Source organism: Crotalus tigris, unplaced genomic scaffold (assembly GCF_016545835.1).
Source record: "Crotalus tigris isolate CLP2741 ecotype Arizona unplaced genomic scaffold, ASM1654583v1 scf7180000017658.5313226, whole genome shotgun sequence".
Lineage (NCBI taxonomy): Eukaryota > Metazoa > Chordata > Lepidosauria > Squamata > Viperidae > Crotalus > Crotalus tigris.
In genome coordinates, this window is record NW_024096545.1 from 2,397,596 (window position 1) to 2,419,344 (window position 21,749).

A 21,749-nucleotide genomic window follows, 5' to 3' on the forward strand; every position below is an offset into this window, starting at 1 on the left:
GAATGTAAGATCCATGAATCAAGGCAAGCTAGACGTAGTCAAAAAAGAGATGACAAGAATGAACATCGACATCTTAGGAATCAGCGAACTAAAATGGACAGGAATGGGTGAATTTAACTCAGATGACCATCAGGTATACTACTGTGGGCAAGAATCCCTCAGAAGAAATGGAGTAGCCTTCATAGTCAATAAAAGAATAGGAAAAGCAATACTGGGATACAATCCCCAAAATGACAGAATGATCTCAATTCGAATCCAAGGCAAACCATTCAATATCACAGTAGTCCAAATCTATGCCCCAACCACTGGTGCTGAAGAGGATGAAATTGACCGGTTCTATGAAGCCCTACAGCACCTTATAGAATTAACACCAAAAAATGATGTCCTTATCATCATGGGGGATTGGAATGCTAAGGTAGGAAGCCAAAAGATAACCGGAATAACAGGCAAGTTTGGCCTTGGAGAACAAAATGAAGCAGGGCACAGGCTAATAGAATTTTGTCAAGAGAATACGATGGTCATAACAAACACTCTTTTCCAACAACCCAAGAGACGGCTCTACACATGGACATCACCAGACGGTCAACATAGAAATCAGATTGACTATGTACTCTGCAGCCAAAGATGGAGAAGCTCTATACAGTCAGTAAAAACAAGACCAGGAGCTGACTGTGGCTCAGATCATGAGCTTCTCGTTGCAAAATTTAGGCTTAAATTGAAAAAAGTAGGGAAAAGCACTAGGCCACTCAGGTATGAACTAAATCATATTCCTGATGAATATACAGTAGAGGTGACAAATAGATTTAAGGAACTGGATCTGATAGACAGAATGCCTGAAGAACTATGGATGGAAGTTCGCAACATTGTACAAGAGGTAGCAACTAAAACCATCCCAAAGAAAAGGAAATGCAAGAAAGCAAAATGGCTGTCTCAGGAAGCTTTGCAAATAGCTGAGGAAAGAAGGGAAGCGAAAGGCAAAGGAGAAAGAGAAAGATACACACAACTGAATGCAGAATTCCAGAGAGTAGCTAGAAGAGATAAGAATGCCTTCTTAAATGAACAGTGCAAAGAAATAGAAGAAAACAACAGAACAGGGAGGACCAGAGATCTCTTCAAGAAAATTGGAGATATGAAGGGAACGTTTCATGCAAAGATGGGCATGATAAAGGACCAAAATGGCAGAGACCTAACAGAGGCAGAAGAGATTAAGAAGAGATGGCAAAACTACACAGAAGAACTATACAAGAATGAGCTTAACATCCCAGATAACCACAATGAGATGGTCATTGACCTCGAACCAGACATCCTAGAATGTGAAGTGAAATGGGCCTTAGAAAATCTGAGCAACAACAAAGCTAGTGGAGGTGACAGTATTCCAGCTGAGCTATTCAAAATCTTAAAAGAAGATGCAGTAAAAGTGCTACACTCAATTTGCCAGCAAATTTGGAAAACTCAACAGTGGCCACAGGATTGGAAAAGGTCAGTTTACATTCCAATTCCAAAGAAAGGCAATGCCAAAGAATGTTCAAACTATCGCACCATTGCACTCATTTCACATGCTAGTAAAGTTATGCTTAAAATCCTACAAGCTAGACTCCAGCAGTATGTGGATCGAGAACTACCAGAAGTACAGGCAGGATTTCGAAGAGGCAGAGGAACTAGAGATCAAATTGCCAACATACGCTGGATCATGGAGAAAGCTAGGGAGTTCCAGAAAAACATCTACTTCTGCTTCATTGACTATGCAAAAGCCTTTGATTGTGTGGATCACAACAAATTGTGGCAAGTTCTTAAAGAGATGGGAGTACAGACCATCTCATTTGTCTCTTGAGAAACCTATATGCGGGTCAAGAAGCAACAGTGAGAACCGAACACGGAACCACTGATTGGTTCAAAATTGGAAAAGGAGTCCGGCAAGGCTGTATACTGTCGCCCTGCCTATTTAACTTATATGCAGAGCACATCATGAGAAAGGCATGGCTAGATGAATCAAAAGTTGGAATTAAGATTGCCGGGAGAAATATCAACAACCTAAGATATGCAGATGATACCACTCTAATGGCAGAAAGTGAAGAGGAACTAAAGAGCCTCTTGATGCGGGTGAAGGAGAGTGCAAAAGTTGGCTTGAAACTCAACATTAAGAAAACCAAAATATGGCATCTGGCCCTCTCAATTCCTGGCAAATAGATGGGGAAAAATGGAGGTAGTGACAGATTTTATTTTTCTGGGCTCAAAGATCACCTCAGATGGGGACTGCAGCCAAGAAATTAAAAGACGCTTGCTCCTGGGGAGGAAAGCTATGGCAAATCTAGACAGCATACTAAAAAGCAGAGACATCACCCTGCCAACAAAAGTACGCATAGTCCAGGCCATGGTTTTCCCAGTTGCAATGTATGGCTGTGAAAGTTGGACCATAAGAAAGGCTGAGCGCAAAAGAATTGAGGCCTTTGAACTATGGTGCTGGAGAAGACTCCTGCGAGTCCCTTGGACTGCAAGGCGTTCAAACCGGTCAGTCCTAGAAGAGATCAACCCCGACTGCTCTTTAGAAGGCCAGATCCTGAAGTTGAAACTCAAATACTTTGGCCACCTAATGAGAAGGAAGGACTCACTGGAGAAGGGCCTAATGCTGGGAAAGATTGAGGGCAATAGAAGAAGGGGACGACAGAGAATGAGATGGCTGGATGGAGTCACTGAAGCAGTAGGTGTGAACTTAAATGGACTCCAGAAGATGGTAGAGGACAGGAAGACCTGGAGGAATGTTGTCCATGGGGTCGCAATGGGTCGGACACGACTTCGCAATTAACAACAACAACAACATTCCTAGAACGTCGTCTTATACGCCGGAAACTATCAGTATTTCCGGCGTATAAGACGACTCGGCGTATAAGACGACCCCCGTCTTTGGCGCCGATTTCAGCGCTCGCGGAAGTCGCCTTATACGCCAGCATTTACGGTACATTGTCAACAGGCTTATCTGAAATGGAAATTTATGTTTTCCAAAACAAAAAAACAAAAAGAGTTGGGAGAAGAGATTAAAAATATGCTAAAATTCAGATTATTATAGTGGGGAATCTAGAATCTCTTTCATGGTTATTGTTGCAATTGTTCCCTTTTTATCTGTGTGTGTGTGTGTGTGTGTGTGTGTGTGTGTGTGTGCGTGTGTGTGTGTAAATTTCAAACTTAGAAATTAGTGGTACTTTTCCCTCCTATTTCTTAGAGGGAAAATAGCTACCTAGCAGCTGAAGAACTAAATGGAAGAGTATGCAGCTAGCCTACCTGGTGCCTTCCTCTCCACTCTTCAACTAACTCATTCTACTATAAAGTAAAGCAGAGACACCATAGGGCCTTCAATACTTTGACATTCACCTAAAAATAGACTGTGCACAGGAAAACATGATTTTGTTATCTACTCGCCTATATGTGAGAAGACAAAATAATTTGAATTTGAAATGGATTTTTAATGTGGGTTTTTCATTTTTACATATATTATATATAATATTTGTTCTTCAATGCAGCAAAGAGCTCCCGGAAAGATTTTATTGGATGCAGTCTGCAACCATCTGAATCTTGTTGAAGGTGATTATTTTGGCCTTGAGTTTCTGGATCATAAGAAGGTCATGGTATGTAAAGATATTTTGCCTAAATCATCTCTCCCATGATATCATTTTATAATCTGTTCATGCTCTTAAAAGTTTGCCACTTCCTATCTGCCATAAAATATTTTCTAGTTTTACTCACTTGAAAGCAAAGTAGATATGCAAGAGCATATGAGTAAACATTGTTTCCTAGCTACGTGATGATGAGGAAAGTTGTATACAAAATTTATCTAAAATAGACAGTGTAATTGCAGCTTTCCATCAAACACATCACAATTAATCAATCACAAATGTGCAATATGCTTGTCCATAAATAATATACACAGCAGTAGAGTAAAACATATTATTATAGACTACAGAATTTACACTTCTGTTTTACTAAAATGTGTGCACATATCTATTGGACAGGGTTTTTTTATTATTTCAAGAACAAAAATCCAGTCTTGATGGAAAGATATTTAATGATGGACTGAGTGATAGCTATCCAGTTCATTATGTTTAACATTATGAAAATAACATGTGTTTGTCCTTTTTTTCCTCTCTTCTACTGAAAACAAATCTGTTGTACCTTGACAATTGTTCTGTATTTTAAGCTTTTGTAAGAGAGGGTCACTTGCTACTATAGAGGAGTGTAATCTGTGCAGTTTTTTTTCTGAGTTTATCATCTCTGTGCCAGAAATAACATGGTAAAGCTTTCCACTCCTGTGTTGGGTATCCATGCAATTGTAACTGGATTATATTACAGTCATTTTGTAACTGGATTATATTTTAGTCATTTTAGTCATTCTTTGGCCATGCACACATTTTTCAGCGTGCCAAATGTGAAGTTCAAAACATAACATTAATAGAACCAAGAAACACCAAGATCTGTTTTTTTTAAAAAAAAAACACCTAAAAACTGATTTTTCACATATGAATATAAATGACTAAGACATAGAAGTTTTTATTGGCTAACAAAAACAATTTTAAAATAATTGTTTTTTCCTCAAAATAATCAAAATGTATTAATGGTCTAGAACTTACACACAATATATTATTGTTGTTGTTGTTGTGGGTCCTGAGGCTATTTTTCTGAAATGAGGATATATGCTTTTAACTTGGTATAATGAAGAGCTATTCAAATTTAACGTGAATAAATGTATGATTCTTTCAAGCCCTCTTGTTCAAGATAAAAGTGAGATTTCTTTTTTTGAGAAAAAAGTTTGCCCTTTTACTATCTAGGAGTTAAACATATTTAACTCTATGGGAATCTCTCTGTGTGTGTATTGCATCCACAAATACATTAGTATGAATGCAATATACAGTGGTGCTTAAAAGTTTGTGAACTCTTTGAATTTTCAATATTTCTCTATAAATATGATGTGAAAGTGATCTGTTCTTCACACAAGTATTAAAAAAAAATAATACCAAATTAAATAAATGAATCATAAACATTATATTTGTTCATTTATTTATTGAAAAAAATGATCCAAAGATATATATTTTTATATCTTGTGGCAAAAGTATGTCAACCTCTTGGAATATGAGCTTATTTGAAGGAGACATTAGTATTTTATTTATTTATTTATTGTAAACATTTTATTAATTTTCTAATTTTACAATAATAAATACTTAATAAACATGTTGTCTGGGTCCATTGGTAATTCAGTGGTGCATATTAACTTTCTCAGTCTAGTTCCAATAGTACACCATCCAATGTTTCTTTGGTCCTCTCTTCTTCCGGTCATATGCATTTTTCCACACTGGGCAAATACAATTCTTGTTACTGTTAATATATATACAATTAAATATAGGCATCTTCATCTCATTTTTATGGTATTATACATAATATCAGTAACATCAGTTTATAATTTTTCTAGCCAAAACATATCTCAATTGGATTTGCACTTAAAATTCATTTGTTCCATCAGTATCCTGTTTTTCCCGCTTTTTCAAAAAAAAAAATTCCCATCAATGTTCAAAATATCTCTATTGCTTATATTTTTCTCATAATATATTATATTTGGATAACCAAAAGCTTCCCTTATTCAAACCCTTTTAAAATTTTCATATTTCCCATCTCATAACAAAATATAATATTCTAGTTAGAAATCCTATCCTTCTAGTTATAATAATACCTTTATTTCTAACAGTTATCTATTTTCTTAACCATATTCAAACATCTGTTTAATAATATAATATCCCATCTCTATCACTTATAGTTTTCTCATAGTAAATTATATTGGGTAACCAAAAGTTTCCCTTATTCAGACCCTCTTGGCATTTTCATATTTCCCTTCTCATACCAAAATATAGTATTCTAGTTGCATATCCTATCTTTCTAGTTATAGTAATACTTTTATTTCTAACAATTATCTATTTTATTAGCCATGTTGAACATCTTTTTAATAACATAATATCCTATCTAATGGATCAAAATCTCTATTTTCTTCAGTCTTACTCTGGCTTTCTTCCTTTGCTAACTAACTTTCCAAGTCAATGCATTTGAGTCCTCAAGTAGTTCTTCCCCTATTTTTGTGTATATTGTTTGAAGTAAGAAAGACAATTTGACTAAAGTATTTTTGGAAGAACACTCAGTCCATTTATATTAATTAAACCGCCTCCCTCCTCCAATATTCCACAATTCTCCTGACAGCTTTATCTTCCATTCAGTCAGCTCTTCTTCCTTATCCTCAAATGTGATCTGAGATCTTGACAAGTAAGATAACTTTTCAATTTCCGGCATTATCGCTGCATCTTCTAATTCTTCGTTTGTCTGAGTCTCTCTGTTAATTCCTTCCTTTAGGTCCTCCATCTTTGGATCTGCTTCCTCTAATTTTCCTTCTATTTTCTGGGTTATTAATTCCCCTTTTGTAGTCATTTTCTGAATTTGTAAGTTTAGATTAGAAAGTTGTTCTTTTATCTCCTTTGCCTTATTTTTAGTCTCATCATGAGCTAAGACAATTGTCTCTTGTATTGATTTCAACATCGAAAGAATTTCTTTCTGAGATTCATCAACATTTTTTGTTGGTATGTGAAGCTGGGGGTTTTGGAAACAAATGTTAGAGATGTTTTTTTACCATTTAAGACTAAGTGTGGAACATCCATTTTGTTTTTGTATGTCATCTTTATAGTCCAATCTATTTTGAGATTTAAAAAGTTTCAGTCAATTGTCATTTGAACTCCAAATTATCCAGCCAGCCTGTCAGTCCATCCTTAGGCCTCCCCTAAACAAATATAAGCAAAGTCCAGATTTTCTGTCCAATGAAAAACATATCCTTTCTGTCCAGTGAGAAAATAAACAATTAAAAGTTATTCATCAATCAAAAGTTTATAATCCAAAGTGTTCCATCATCTCAATCAGTCATGCCTATTTCTTCTACAGGGGAATAGTTCCATGACACAGCTCTGAAAGTCAGTTTTTATTTATATTCATAATCCAAGCAGGCCAATTTCAAAATAGATTATTGTCTCTGCCATGCAGATAAGCAGCCCAAGAGGTTTTTTTTCCCTTCCAAGGACACCTAAAGTCTTATCTGAGTCTGGGCTTCAGGCCAAATTTCCTTTAAGCATAATAAGTTGTAGTGCCATGGTTCGCCACTAGATGTCGTTAACGCCTTCTTCCAGCTTCAAACTTATATTGCAAGCTTTTCAAGTCTCTTTTCTAAAAAAAGTCTCAAAAGCACTTTTAGTCCCCAAATTTCAAGGCTATATATCTATATTGATTCCAAATTAATCTTATAATTTTCTCCATTTTCCCCCAAGCAGTTAGTCTGCTGCTTTTTTTCCTGGGGGAATGGGGCAGAAATTCCCTTTCCCTTTCTCATCGGGGAGGATTCTTTGCTTTGGGCAGTTTTTTCCAGGAAAAAGTCTTATAGTTATAAAGAGAGGATAGAGTCACCCAGTTTTATCCACGTTGCTCAAAAGTTCTCATTAGTGCTTATTTCCTTCGGTTGTCTGATTGTCTACACAAATGTAGCCAGTCTTTCCCCCGCCAGTTTGGAGAACTTCCTCAGATCAAAAGGAAGGACCTCTGCCCTTCCGTGATCAGCAAGGGTCCCCTCCTTCGTCACCTCTTCAGGATGACTTTTGACCCTTTTTAGGGTCCCCAGCGGGGCGAAATCGAACGCAGAAGGTGGAGCCCTGTCTTCCTGCATCCGTCACGCTGTGACATCAAATTGAAAGTCGAGAAATTAGTATTTTAATCAAATGATGATTACCTGATGTTAATCAGGTATGAGTGTGGGAGATTCTGCCTTATTTAAAGAACAGAATTATGGCTGTTTACTATCAGACTGCTCTTATTTATTTATTTATTTATTTATTTATGAGACTTATATACCGCTTTAAGTGCAAGCACTCTCTGAGCGGTGTACACCAGTAAGCAATGTATGTATATATTTACATTGCCCCCAACAATCTGGGTCCTCAGTTTACCTACCTCGGAAGGATGGAAGGCTGAGTCAACCTTGAGCCGGTGAGATTTGAACCACTGACCTGTTGAACACAGTCAGCTAAAGTGGCCTGCATCGGTTTGTGCAGTGTGTCATGGCTTGAACAATGAACATTTCTTGAGACCTCCAAAATACCCTGGTTGATGCTCATCAGGTTAGAAAAGATTTCCTGAGAGTTTGAACTCCACCAGTCCACTGTCATGCTGATTGTATAAAAAAGGAGACAATTCAACATCATTGTAATAATTCCGAGATGTTTTCAAGAGCCCAGGTAATGTCTAAAACTAGAAATTTTGGCTTGTTGTGTTTGGTGAAAGGCAAATACTGCATTCCAGCAGGAGAACCTTATCCCATTTGTATTGGGATTAGTATCATGGTGGGCAGTATCATGGTCTGTAAACCAAGATGGAACTTTGAACTTTGAATTCTGAATTGTTCCAACCAATTCTATAGGATGTTTGTAATCTGAAGCTTAAGAAGAAGTGGGTCATTCAGCAAAACAGTAACCCAAAACACACAAGTTGTATAACCAACGAAGCAGAAGAAAGTTAATGTTTTGGAATACCAAATCAAAGTCCTGATCTTAATAACCCTAGAGAAATATTGTTAAAAGACCTGAAGCAGGCAGTTCATGCAAAGAAACCCACCCACATTTCAGAGTTGAATCTAAAATTCCTCCAAATCAATGAAGGACTGATCAAGTATTATCAGAAACTTTTAGTTGCAATTATTGCTGTCCAAAGGGGAGCACAGTTACTAAAAGCAAAGGTTCACATTATTCAACCACACACCTATATGCAACTTTGGATCATTTTCCTCAATAAATAAACGAACAAGTAAAATGTTTTTGACTCATTTGTTTAATTGGGTTCTCTTTGTTTAATTTTAGTAGTTGTGTGGATAATAGATCATGCTATAATTAGTTTGGGGTTTTTTTGGCAAGATATCACTATTGTTAACACATTTTAGTTTAGTACAGTTTATATCCTACTATGTGTATGATTACTCCTTGAGTTTGTAATCCAGATTTGTGTCTCCTGTCCTGATTGCACTCTGTCCAATGAAATTAGCTGTCTTCTCCTTCATCTTAAAATAGGGCTATGAAATCTAACTTGGAAAAAACTACGATGATTGCCAAATGCAATATCCATTGATCATCTGAATTTATACAGTTCAGATCTGGTAAAATGATGCAATCTAGGAATGATTGGGTTAGAAATTAAACTGCAGAGCTCTGTTTTTTGTTTTAGCTGCATCAGTGATTGTATCCTTTCTTTTCCCCCAGGTTTGGCTGGATCTTTTGAAACCTATCATAAAACAAATCAAAAGTATGTGTTGACAGTTTTCTTTTGGTACAAATATAGATCCAGTTTCAGATAATACTTAGCCTTCCCTGATTTTATTTGAACTATTAAATGTATAGACAAAATAATATGTATAATTGAATTTTACATGCTTAGGCCATATTTGAACATTGCCCTGACTATAAATGTTTGAGAATGTTGGAGTATAAAAATGTGCCAGATAAAGAAGATTAGATGCACCTGTCCTTTTAGCAGATGGTTAGGACAAAGAGTATCAGTTAACACCAGAATTTATTTGATTTAGGAGAGAAAAAAATGTTATTTTTGAATACTGTATATTTATTGGACCTCACCTTCTGTCTTTCTGCCTATTACAGCATACAAACTTAGGCAAGGTTTACTTCTAGTAATATCTTTACTAAACCAATCCTGAGTAACAATAGTGATACAAGTTTGTTAATTGTACATTTTCCTTTTAATCACTTAAATATTTAGTTCAGGAACTAGGTAGTCTGAATTTTTTGAGCAGAGCGTTTTTTGTCTATGTAGATTAAAGAAGAAGAACAAGTATAAATAGCATATAGCCAAAACAAAATTTCACATATTTTCTCCTACAGTGAAAATATTCCTTATTCCCAAAAGGAATAATGTAGCGAATCACAAGGCAGCCGACACTGACAAATTCTAACTTTGTGCATTGACTACCAAGTAAGCAATGAGTACTGGGACAAAGTTTTCTCATCAAAATGCATTGAGTACCAAATTCTATAAATTTCAAAGCAGTTGAGTACCACTGTACTACTACCTTGGAATTTAATATTTGATGGAATTCTCATATAAAGTGCTAAGGTTAAAAAACTAAAACAAAGGGGAAGAATACAAGGTGATTATTAATTATTAAGGACCATGTTAGGACCAAAGAATGAGGCTTACAAATACCTGATTAACTATATGGTTTTCAAAGTAGAATATTGATGGTCATATTAGGGGCCTTGGACAGGAGGAAGAGCGCGGCCGGGCGGGCAGGCAGGTGTCTTGCTCGGCTGTGGCGTGGGGGGCACTTGTTTCAGTGCCATTGTAACTTCAAACAGTCACTAAGTGAACTGTTGTAAGTAAAGGACTACCCATACTTTATCACTTTTTTTCCTTTTGGGGGGGGGTCATCAAGTTTTTGACACTTTGCTAGGTGACTGGTGGTACTTGGATATTGCCATATCCTAAAAGTGGTACAATGGATGAAAAGGTTGAAAAGCCCTGACCTAGATTATGCTGTAGTCAAAAATTGCCTATATCCATAAAAAAGAGTTCAATTTGGCACAATTTTCAAACAAACTTCAAAATTTTAGTTTCTTGAAGTCGTATTTCTTCCCACGTAAACTAATATGAGAAAAGTGTGACTTCATACAAAGAATCAGAGAAATAAATCTTCCTTGAATAAAACAGAGATAGCTCCTCTGTATAAAGTTTGAAAGAAAAACCAGAGACTGAAGTTCATGTTTCTATATTAGACATTTATGATTTATGAAAAATGTATGCAAATACTAGATATCAGATGGTCCCATTAGCTGCATTATAGGGGAGATAGTATATAAAAATGTCTTACCACTTACATTTTTGTTTTAATACTAAGTCAATTAAAGTATAGTGGCTAAAGCACAAGACTCCCACAACAAATGGAGGACTATAGGTTCTAATCCCCTTTTAGACAGGAAACCAACTGGATGACTTTGGGCCATCATACTGTATCAGCCATAGGAAGAAGAAGGTAATGCAAATTTCCTCCTCCATTTGGCCAGAAAAACTGCAGGAACCTGTCCAGGAAGTTACCAGGAGTCAAGAATGACTTGAAGCAATAAAACCCTAACCATCAGAATATTTTTTAAGATATTACAAATTATTATTTGATTATTAAAAATCTCAAAAATCAGAGATTAGTATTTGCAAGATAATTTCATATAAATTGGTTTGCCCTGCAAAAAATTGACTATTGTTTTTTCAAGTAAGATCCTAGAATTATTAAAACAGTGGCTACATTTCTTTTGCTCTCTCCATTTCAGTCTGAGACATAGTTTGGTTTAGTCAATATTATATTTGATTTTGCATTGGTTAACTTTTTACTAATATTACATTATTCAGTCACTTCTAAAGACATACTATGGATGAAATAATTTTATGCAATATATGTAAACAATAACTTCATGACTTTTGTCCTTCAATTTGTCTCTTAGGACCTAAGCATGTCATTCTAAAATTTGTGGTAAAATTCTTCCCACCTGATCATGCTCAGCTACAAGAAGAATTAACAAGGTTGGTGTAAGCATCCATTTTAAGTTCCTCTTCATCAACCTAACAAGAATGGAAATATTCATACCAAATTTTAAAATAAACCATTTTAAAGTGAGGTCAGGAGTTTACTTGAAAGGATTCCAGGCTTTCGAATGACTGATCTAAAATTTGGTTTAATTTGTTCTGTTGTTATATTCAGATTTATTTTTTAACTGGGAATAGAGCTGATTTTTATTTCCGTAGCCCAGTATCTTCATATTTTAAAATGAATTGTCAGCACTTGCTAATATTATAATTTAATCCATAATTGTTTATTTCATATTGCTGTTACCCAGCATGCTAGATTAGTCACTGGCATCTGAAGAGTAGTTAATTGGGAAAGGCTGCTCTTACCAGTATGCATTCACTGAGGATTTTATCCCCACTGATTTTTTTCCGTCCCTTTTCCTACCCCTGATTTTCCATGTTTTAAGTAACCTTCTGCTGAATAATGTCTGTCCACAGCTGTGTCCATTCTCTCACTCTCTGCATAGAGAAATCAGAGCTTGAGAGATGGCAGGGAGATTTCCTATTACTCTCAAAATCAACGGAGTGATTGTACGAAGGTATTCCTTGCCGAATCTTTGGATCTTATGACATCTTTCAAAGAAAATACTAAGTCAAATGGTGTTCTCTAATAACAATGAAAAGACAGTTTTTTTCATGATGCAGAAATGAAAATTGTACTTCATCATTGACTGAAGTATCTGGTAGTATTTTCCCCTCCTCTAATAGGGCTAAATTGATGGTCACAGTTGTGAAATTAATAATCTAGGGTGCTTATAATTTGTAAAAACATTTTGTGAAGTTTGTTGTGCAAAAAATGTTTTGGTTATAGTTACAGTTCTTGTAAGGATAAATTAGTGTTATATGAACAATATACACATTCAGAATTACAAATAATAACATAAAAATTAAATATTTAGAAATGGAAACTTTAAAAAAGTTTACACAAAAATGGGGAGATGCTTGACTGGACACCACAAATATTCTAATAGTGTCAGCAGTGAGACTTCCATAAAGAAGATATTTCAAGGTGCTAGAACCACAAAGATACAGGCACACTTTATATGTAAATAATGTATCAGGTTTTCAGAGAAAGACCCCACCTGATAACCCTAATGTATGGACAGGTTGTTCATCCTAAATAAACTTGTTAGTAAGGGATGTGTAAACATTTTGATTTTATGAACACTCCTTAAAAGCATTAGTAATATTTTCTTTTTTACGTGCCTTTTCAGGTACTTATTTGCATTGCAAGTTAAACAGGATTTAGCACAAGGAAGACTAACCTGTAATGACACTAGTGCTGCTCTTTTAATATCACATATTGTACAGTGTAAGTAAAGCTTTTTCATCTTTTACCTTCTGCATTTTGAACAGTGTGATATTAGGCAACATTTTCTATAGACTACAAATCTGAAAATAAAGCTGTTCCCAGAAGTTTATTTTTTTTCTTTCCTGTATTCTTGTATCTCAGATACTATGCAATATTTACCTAAAATATTTGTACAGTGGTAGTTCCGCAATGTCTATGTTTAGAGGGAAAAATTTCTAATAAACTGTTTCCTTGTTTATTTTCAGAGTTACATTTGTTGACCTTCTAAAATCACTGACTTTATCTCCATAACATTAAGGGCTGAAGCTGTAAAAGTGAGACTATACTCAATCTTTAAAAATAGAATGCAAAATAACAATGGGGGAATGTATAACTACCTTAGCCAAATCCCAGCTTTTTCTTATGGGTGCTCGCTTATATTTTGAAAAAAAAATGTTTCATTCTTCTCTCTAAAGTGGTCTTAAAGATTAGTTGCTTTGCATTTAGATGTGCAAGTGTAAGACCAAACAGGAGCTACTGGAAATAATCAAATAAAAAACATTTCAGTATTCCTGGCAAAAAATCTGTTGTATAGAATTTTAGATTAATTTCATTATCTGAATGTAGATCAGATGGCTGCTACAAATAGAATCAGCACAGCTACTGTATATGTATGTAATTTTTTTGAAGCCCATAACAATAGATGACATGCTGAAATAGTATGCTGAAGAAAACTCTGTGATTTCATTTTCCAAGTCTTCTATCTCCATATTCCAAGTATCCCAATCCATGAAGAGCTTTGAATTGACACATGGAGATCCATCTTCCTTTTCTAACAATTTTAAAACTTTGGAGATCAATTCTATTGGGATTAATGAAACAAAGTGAAAAATAAACTACATGAGGTGCTGGAAATCAAAATCCTCCTACAAAAGAACCAGTAATTCTTCAGTTTCACTGAAAATGTAAAGGACGAAGGTCTAGTCATCTAAGTGATCTGAAACTCAAGATTTTGGATATTTTAGAAAGTAATCTTGCTTTTCAGAATTGGCTTTCAAAAAGTGGTTCTGGTTGGCAAGAAGAGTTTACCTATTATACCTGTCTGGTATCATATTTATTGATATATTTTATCTATGATATATTTTATCTATTATACCTATCTGATATATTTATTAGTTACACATGCAAATTAAAATGATATTTCTCAAGTACATAACACAGTACCATTCTTAAAAAATCCTATATACTTGTGATAATTTTGTCAATGAACAAAGAGGATTTAAATATCTGACAGCATATGATTTCCATAAACACATAATCAAATTATATTCTTTTTTATGTAGAAAACATTGTCTATTTAAATTTCTGTATTGTTTGTAAGCTTACCAATCCATAATGACGTGAATTTCCCAAAAGATTTCCCTTTATAATAATTGTTGGTTTACATTGAATCAAGCCTTGTGTGGTGTCTTAAGTGTCTAAGTCTAAGATAACAGATTAACCACTGATAGCTAGTATTTACATTAAGAGTTTCAAATGGAAATCTTCAAGATGTGTCTTAATCATATCTGATGATATCCACTGAAACTCTAAATGTTGTAAGAAATCAGAAGGACTTGGGGCATTATGATGGTTATGGTGTATGTGTATGTTTGGATGTGTGTGTGTTTGTCCGTGTCCATTTGAAACAAGGTGTAGATTTTTTTTTTATTTCCTAAATTCATGACAACTGCAGTTGCCCAGTATTTTATCTATGTGTTTTCACACCTTCACATGAAAAATACATTGAAAATGTAAAATAAAAATTGAAAATAAAAATTGAACACTCTGGAGGGACTACCTGTTGAACAAACTACAATATATTGCTAAAGTTCATAGAATCAGGATGATTTATATCTTCCAGTGGAAGTCTCCTCTCCAAATTTAGATTTTTATTCACTGAGTATTTTTTTCCTTTAGCTGAAATTGGGGATTTTGATGAAACCATTGATCATGAACACTTAGCAAAAAACAAATATATACCTCAACAAGAAGCTTTAGAAGACAAAATAATGGAATTTCATCATAATCATATGTAAGTACATTGTACTTAAGCATGACTATTGCATGATGTTGGAATGCCAATGATATGCTTAATACAGTGGAAAATATATAAAGGATATTTTTATTTTAATTATAAAATAAGTCTGAGAAATATAAAAGGAGGAGGCGATCTGGATATGATGATATATCAAGTAGGGAGATTAATACAAAATATTTGCATTATTGATGAAGAACCTTTTTTAAAATTAGAAATCAATATCTTTCAAATTTGGAAGAAGCATTAGGTTGCTTTGCAGAAGAGCGGGAAGACAAGGTGATTATGCTTCTGGTTTATTGCTCTTATATATGAAACTCTCCGCTCTGTTAAATGGTATATTCTAGTGGATATTGTACTAGACAATATGACTTATAAAGTTAATTTCTGTCTTACAATGAATAACAGAGTTTGTTTGAGGCGGAAACAGTATTTCCTTGGAAAGCCAGGTTCTTCAAAACTACTTTCATTTAACCTTGTGAAATGCATTATAACTCCTTCAGTGGTCAGACACCAGCAGAGTCCGATTTCCAGCTGCTTGAAATTGCCCGTCGTTTGGAAATGTATGGAATGCGGTTGCATCCAGCTAAGGACAGAGAAGGAACGAAGATCAATCTAGGAGTGGCTCATACAGGCATTCTGGTGTTTCAGGTTCGTAAGTGGTTCTATTTTGCAATCCAAATTGCAAACAACAAAGGTTGGGTTGTTGTGACTATTTCTCCAGATCATAAATCACTGGTAAAATTTGTGGTAGAAGTAAGATAAGCCATGTCTTTGTTAATTTGGCATGGTTAACAAGATCCAATAGCCATCTACAAGGGGATTTTTTATTTATTTTTTGTTTGATATGGGACAGTAATGCAAACTGATTATCAAATACCTTATTTTACTTCATTATGTATCATTATTAGGGTTATACGAAGATAAATGCATTCAACTGGTCTAAAGTTCGGAAACTCAGCTTTAAGAGGAAGCGTTTTCTTATTAAACTACGGCCAGATGTAAATGTAAGTCTCTAAAAGGGCAGACCCTCTGGGGATTTTAGTAATTTAGGATACTTTTCATTACTTCTTTAAATTAACTCCTCATTTATTCCTGGCATATTTCTGTGCCCCACGTTTCTCTCCAAATCACAAAGGTGCAAGGCAAGAGTAACTTAAAAAGGCACTGTTTTCCAGGTCAACTTTCTGCCTTCCAACTGCTATTTCACCCTGGCAACGCTCATTATGCCCATGTCCAGTTCACTCTCGAGCACAGGGCAGAAATAACAATCTGAGTCCCAATTGCAAAGCATATATTTTTCTCATAAAGGACAATAGAATGGCTATTTCACAGGTGAGAAATTGTTAATAGTGCAGAAAAATACACAAGCAAAGCAACACACAACCACCTGAGCCGAGGTGGCGCAGCAGTTAGAGTGCAGTACTGCAGGCCACTTTAGCTGACTGTGTTCAGCAGGTCAGCGGTTCAAATCTCACCGGCTCAAGGTTGACTCAGCCTTCCATCCTTCCGGGGTAGGTAAAATGGGGACCCAGATTGTTGGGGGCAATGTAAATATATATATATACATTGCTTACTGGTGTACACTGCTTAGAGAGTGCTTGCACTTAAAGCGGTATATAAGTCTCATAAATAAATAAATAAAATAAATTTTTAAAAATGTGATTGTCCTTCAGAATAAGCACAACACAGAACAAAAGCCAGTACAATCCTAAGTTGCATTAACAGAGGGTTCAATCAAGATCATGTGAAGTACTAATACCACTCTATAAAGCCACACCTAGAATTCTGTAACCAATTTTGATCTCCACACTATAAAAAAGACGTTGAGATTCTGGAGAGAGTGCAGAGAAGAGCAACAAGGATGATTAAGGGACTGGAGGCTAAAACATAAGAAGAATGGTTACAGGAACTAGGCATGGCTACTCTAGTGAAGAGAAGGACCAGGGGAGACATGTTAGCAGTGTTCCAATATTTGAGGGGCTGTCACAGAGAGGAGGGAGTCAACCTATTTTCCAAAGCACCTGAAGGCCAGACAAGGAATAACAGATGGAAACTGATCAAGGCAAGATTCAACCTGGAAATAAGGAGAAATTTCCTGGCAGTAAGAACAATCAACCAATGGAACAGACTGCCTTCAGATGTTGTGGGTGCTTCATCACTGGAGGCTTTCAAGAAGAAACTGGACTGCCATCTGTCAGAAATGATGTAGGGACTCCTGCTTGGGCAGGGGTTGGACTAGATGACCTACAAGGTCCCTTCCAATTCTGTTTTTCTATTCTATCCTATCCTATTCTCTTCTCTTCTGTTCTACTCTATTCTACTCCATTCCATTAGCAATCATCTCACAGGTGGAAAAAACCTATGCCACAAAAACTCACAACAAAGCAACTACAGAAATACATTAGCTACACAATCACATACAACTAATCCCAGGCACCTAACAGGAATATTCCTTGTCTTCCTCCCAAGAAACAAGCATGGCCTTAAAAATGAAAGAAAAAAATATGAACAAAATAAAGCTAGGCATCAGTCTTTAAAAAAACTACAATAAATGAAATACACAACACACATAAACACAAGGCCAAACATATAGATGCAACATAGTTCTTTATTGCTGCTGGGATTTTGGGAGAATCTAACAAAAGAAGTTGAGGTAGAACAATTTAGAATTGACAAAAAAAAGTAGTAATGTCTTCACACTTCTGCAAAACTGCATCAGGGGAAGATGACGTTAGCCAGTAATTAAACTTACAAAGCATTGCTTTAAAGAAATGAAAGTGGTCATGTTAACATTGTTGGACTTTGCACAAAATATTCCTTTAAAATTCACATGTCAAGAAAATTCCTGTCTATTCTGCTTTTCACCCAAAAGAATAACAGGAATAATATATTATTTCATCTGGGTCTTGTCTGGACGCTATCTACACTTAGGAGGAAAACAAGCATAGATCCAAAGAATCAGTCTCATGACACATAATTATAAAGGTTTTCATCTTCATTGCAGACAAAATATATTACATCTTCAAGTACACTAGACAGCCAAAGAGAAAATGCTTATTTCAAAAGAAAAAAAAAACCCTCTCTCTCTTTGATATGTTTTTATTCCTTTTCTTTTTCCAATACTAAACCTAGTTTAATTATTTTTCAGAGTAACTTCCAGGACACATTGGAATTTCTAATGGCTAGTCGGGATTTGTGCAAGGCATTTTGGAAAATTTGTGTAGAACACCATGCCTTCTTCAGGCTGTTTGAGGAACCCAAACCCAAACCTAAACCTGTTCTTTTTACCAGAGGTTCATCTTTTAGGTTCAGGTAGGATTTTGTTTTTCATTACCATAATCATGAAATAGTTTGTTCATTCCTTTTGAGAGAGAATGGGTTGATTCAAATATAATGCTCTTTCCCAACAACCTATGTTAAATTTTAATATTCAAACTAACTTTTTCCCAATTTGACTTAAATCTACTAGGACTGCTACAGGTTATCAGATTCATAAACTATTTCAGAGGTTTTCCAGAGCAAAATGAAACCACAATGGCAATAGCGACTGGAATTTCCATCACTAAGTGACACTTTTATAAAACACAACATCACATGGCTGCCCCACTTAGCAATGACAATTCCAGAGCTTCCAGTTGCCATTGTTAAGCAAATCCCACATTGTGAGTAAATGAGGATGTCATGTGGTCGCCATTTGCTTCCCCATTGACTTTGCTTATAGGGCAGTGGTTCTCAACCTGTGCGTCGGGACACCATTTGGGGTCGAACGAACATTTCACGGGGGTCACCAAACAACGCAGTCCGCCATTTTTTCCCCCTTTTCCTTAGCTGTGCTACTCCCTTTTATTCTATTGGCTTTTGAAAGCCAATAGAATAGACTCTCTTGAATAGAGTCTAATTCTATTGGCTTTCAAAAGCCAATAGGAATTGTCCAGGCTGTCTCTGCCCTGCTGAGCCCGCCAAAAGTCCCATTCTGCAAACAGTGCTGCACCAGTTGAGTAGTCCTCGACTTAAGACCGCTTGAGTAGTCCTCGACCTACGACCGCTTGGGGGTCGCGGCATTAAAAAGGTTGAGAACCACTGTTATAGGGAGTCAGCAAAGAACATCACAACTGGCAGCCATGTGACCACAGGAAGTTCTGATGGCCAGAACTTCAAGGACCATTGTATGTATCACTTGTTTGATGCCATTGTACATTTAAATGGTTTCTGAACAAGTGCTTGTTAAATAGGTATATTGTATATACTCAAGGATAAATCGAGAATTTTAGGAGCCAAAATAGACCCCCAATTGGATTTGGTTTATTCATGAGTATATATGGTAATACCTTTCATAAATACTTGTACACTCCATATATATTTGCATGTAAGCCCATCCATGACTAAGCAGACCCTCAAAGTACCATGGGAAAAAAATATGATGAGCTTATCCATAGGTGATTGCATTTTTCATGGTATTTTGGTTAAACAATTTGAGGGTCAGTTTATCCATAAATGGATTTATATGTGAGCATATGTGTTACATCATGATGTTATCACAGAAATATGGTAATTATGTGCCTGCATAATGAAGTTTGATGTAAGAATGCAAGTTGTAACATTTGTACTAATATCATGATGCACATTCCATCTTTGTCCCATCTCGCCATCACCTGGATACTAGTAGATGTGCAACCCTTTTCTTGGGATAATTTGCAGAATAATAAATGTAAAAAAACAAAATAATTGTAAAACTACTGGAATTTACAATATATAGTACTGTTACCAATCTCAATATTTTTTGCAATATTTGGTTTTTGTTTTCTCCATCTCCTTAGAAAGTTTTTGAGCTCCCTGGGGATCTAACCAAAGGATTGCATTTAACATTAAGGCACTCAGTTGTTGCCAGTGCCTACAAATAATATAATTAATATCTGAGCCTCTTAAAGTTCATAAAACCAGTAGACTTTCTAATATTGTTTTTAGAGTAGTTGACTTAACAGCACAGAGGTTATTTTCAGAGCCACAATTAGGATGATAACAATGCATACTGCACTTTTCATCCAATATTTTTTCTAACATCAGCTACTGCCCATAAGAAAACAAAATGCGATAAGAACATATAGGAATAAACCCCAAAAATAATGTTATTAGTTATTAATTTTCCATTTTTATAATTGTTTCTTTCTCTCCCTCCTTCCCTTTCTCTCTCCTTCCTTCCTTCCTTCCCCTTAGTGGCCGTACTCAGAAGCAAGTCCTTGACTATGTTAAAGAAGGAGGACATAAAAAAGTGCAATTTGAAAGGTTTGAGATACTTTTGATGATGATGACAGTGATGATGATGATGATATATCATTTTTTTTAAAGATCTTTCTCTTGTTCAGGATTTTTCTTAGTTAGCCACATGATAGCTAGAAGCAGTTGGGATAAAAGTTGGTTGCACATTTGCTGAAAGAAAAGCAACCATGAATGCAGGAAAAGCAAAGCATTGCATATTTTTCCCCATCCAGAAGCCTTTAGCTACTTGCTCCTCTAGCAGAAATAGTGGTATTTTGACTCTGAGAATATTTGTTCAGTGACTAATTGTATTGCTCTTTGTCCCCTTTGTTTGAGTAAATAGTTCCAACTTGCCAGCTCCTGCATGTTATCTTTTTATTAGAATCACCTCTTCTGAAACTTTTAGCAAGCATAGTGCTTCCGCTGGGAGACCTCTGACTTGGCTGGCAGAGAATTACGCTAAGAGCAGAAGAGGTTTTCTGTCCAAAGAAGGTAGCTCTGATGACAGATGTTCCAAAACACTCTTTGGATTATACTGTTACTAATGTTTAATGTTTTTCTGCTTTAAAAAAATCAATTTAACTACTAGTAGTGAAATGTTAGACAATAGTAGAGTGGGTTTTGGCCGTTGCCAAATCTATTTCCAAAGACCTCTGTAACGTGATGAGTTAAATCTTGATTTTAACAACAGGTTTTACATTCTGAGTCAGATTTTGGAATCAGAGGTCCTCCTTTTCTTAAGTTTTTGTAATATGTTAGTGAAGTATGTATATGTCACCATAATGACACACCCCATATACACACCCCAAAAGCAATATGTTTATTTGAGGTTTTTGTTTTCCATAATTACTACAAGAGTTAAGGAAATTGAGGAGTTGGGTGCAAACATTTTTAATTTTCAATTAATTTTATTGGTTAATTTTATAGTCCGCCTTTCTTCCAAAAGCTCAAGGCTTTTGTCCCTGCTTCAGTTGTTCTTTTTCTCTCCACAGAAAACACAGCAAGATCCATTCTGTTAGAAGTCTGACTCCAAAATCTACAGAGCAACTTTCTGTGGTGCCAAAACAAGTCAGTTATTTTTCATGCTTTTGCTAACTAAAAATCCAAATGCTGTTTTGTTCTTTGTTGTGTACTGTTATTTAAGGAGTGCAAATAAATTGCTTGAAAGAACAGTATACATCCCTCTGGTTGGAATGCTGTTGAATAAATGGAAAATGCAAGCAGACAGAAAAGATTTAACTTCAACAAGAGCTTTACCAATAAAAATACTGAAACTGAGTATTTAGCAAATTCACACAAATCTGGGAGGTCTAACAGGGGTGTGTGGCATTGTTTGTAAGGACAAAGAAGAGGAGATGTAGACACATTCCCAAAGGAAGTTGACCAAAATCAATCTTGAAGAATTATTTAAACAAATGAGGTCTAAATAAATACAGT

The 21,749-nt window shown here is 35.5% G+C and overlaps 1 protein-coding gene across 4 annotated transcripts in view; it reads left to right on the forward strand.

Annotated features, from left to right (window-relative positions):
- Positions 1–21,749, forward strand: part of FARP1 (FERM, ARH/RhoGEF and pleckstrin domain protein 1) — a 180,583-nt gene that overhangs the window by 98,207 nt on the left and 60,627 nt on the right. For all 4 annotated transcript variants that reach the window (XM_039335738.1, XM_039335736.1, XM_039335739.1 and 1 more), the window contains 10 exons: positions 3,516–3,620; positions 9,315–9,357; positions 11,562–11,640; positions 12,900–12,997; positions 14,936–15,050; positions 15,557–15,704; positions 15,965–16,060; positions 18,205–18,368; positions 20,271–20,339; positions 21,305–21,380. In XM_039335738.1, coding sequence (XP_039191672.1) covers positions 3,516–3,620; positions 9,315–9,357; positions 11,562–11,640; positions 12,900–12,997; positions 14,936–15,050; positions 15,557–15,704; positions 15,965–16,060; positions 18,205–18,368; positions 20,271–20,339; positions 21,305–21,380 — 993 coding nt within the window. The remainder of the gene's footprint in view (positions 1–3,515; positions 3,621–9,314; positions 9,358–11,561; positions 11,641–12,899; positions 12,998–14,935; positions 15,051–15,556; positions 15,705–15,964; positions 16,061–18,204; positions 18,369–20,270; positions 20,340–21,304; positions 21,381–21,749) is intronic.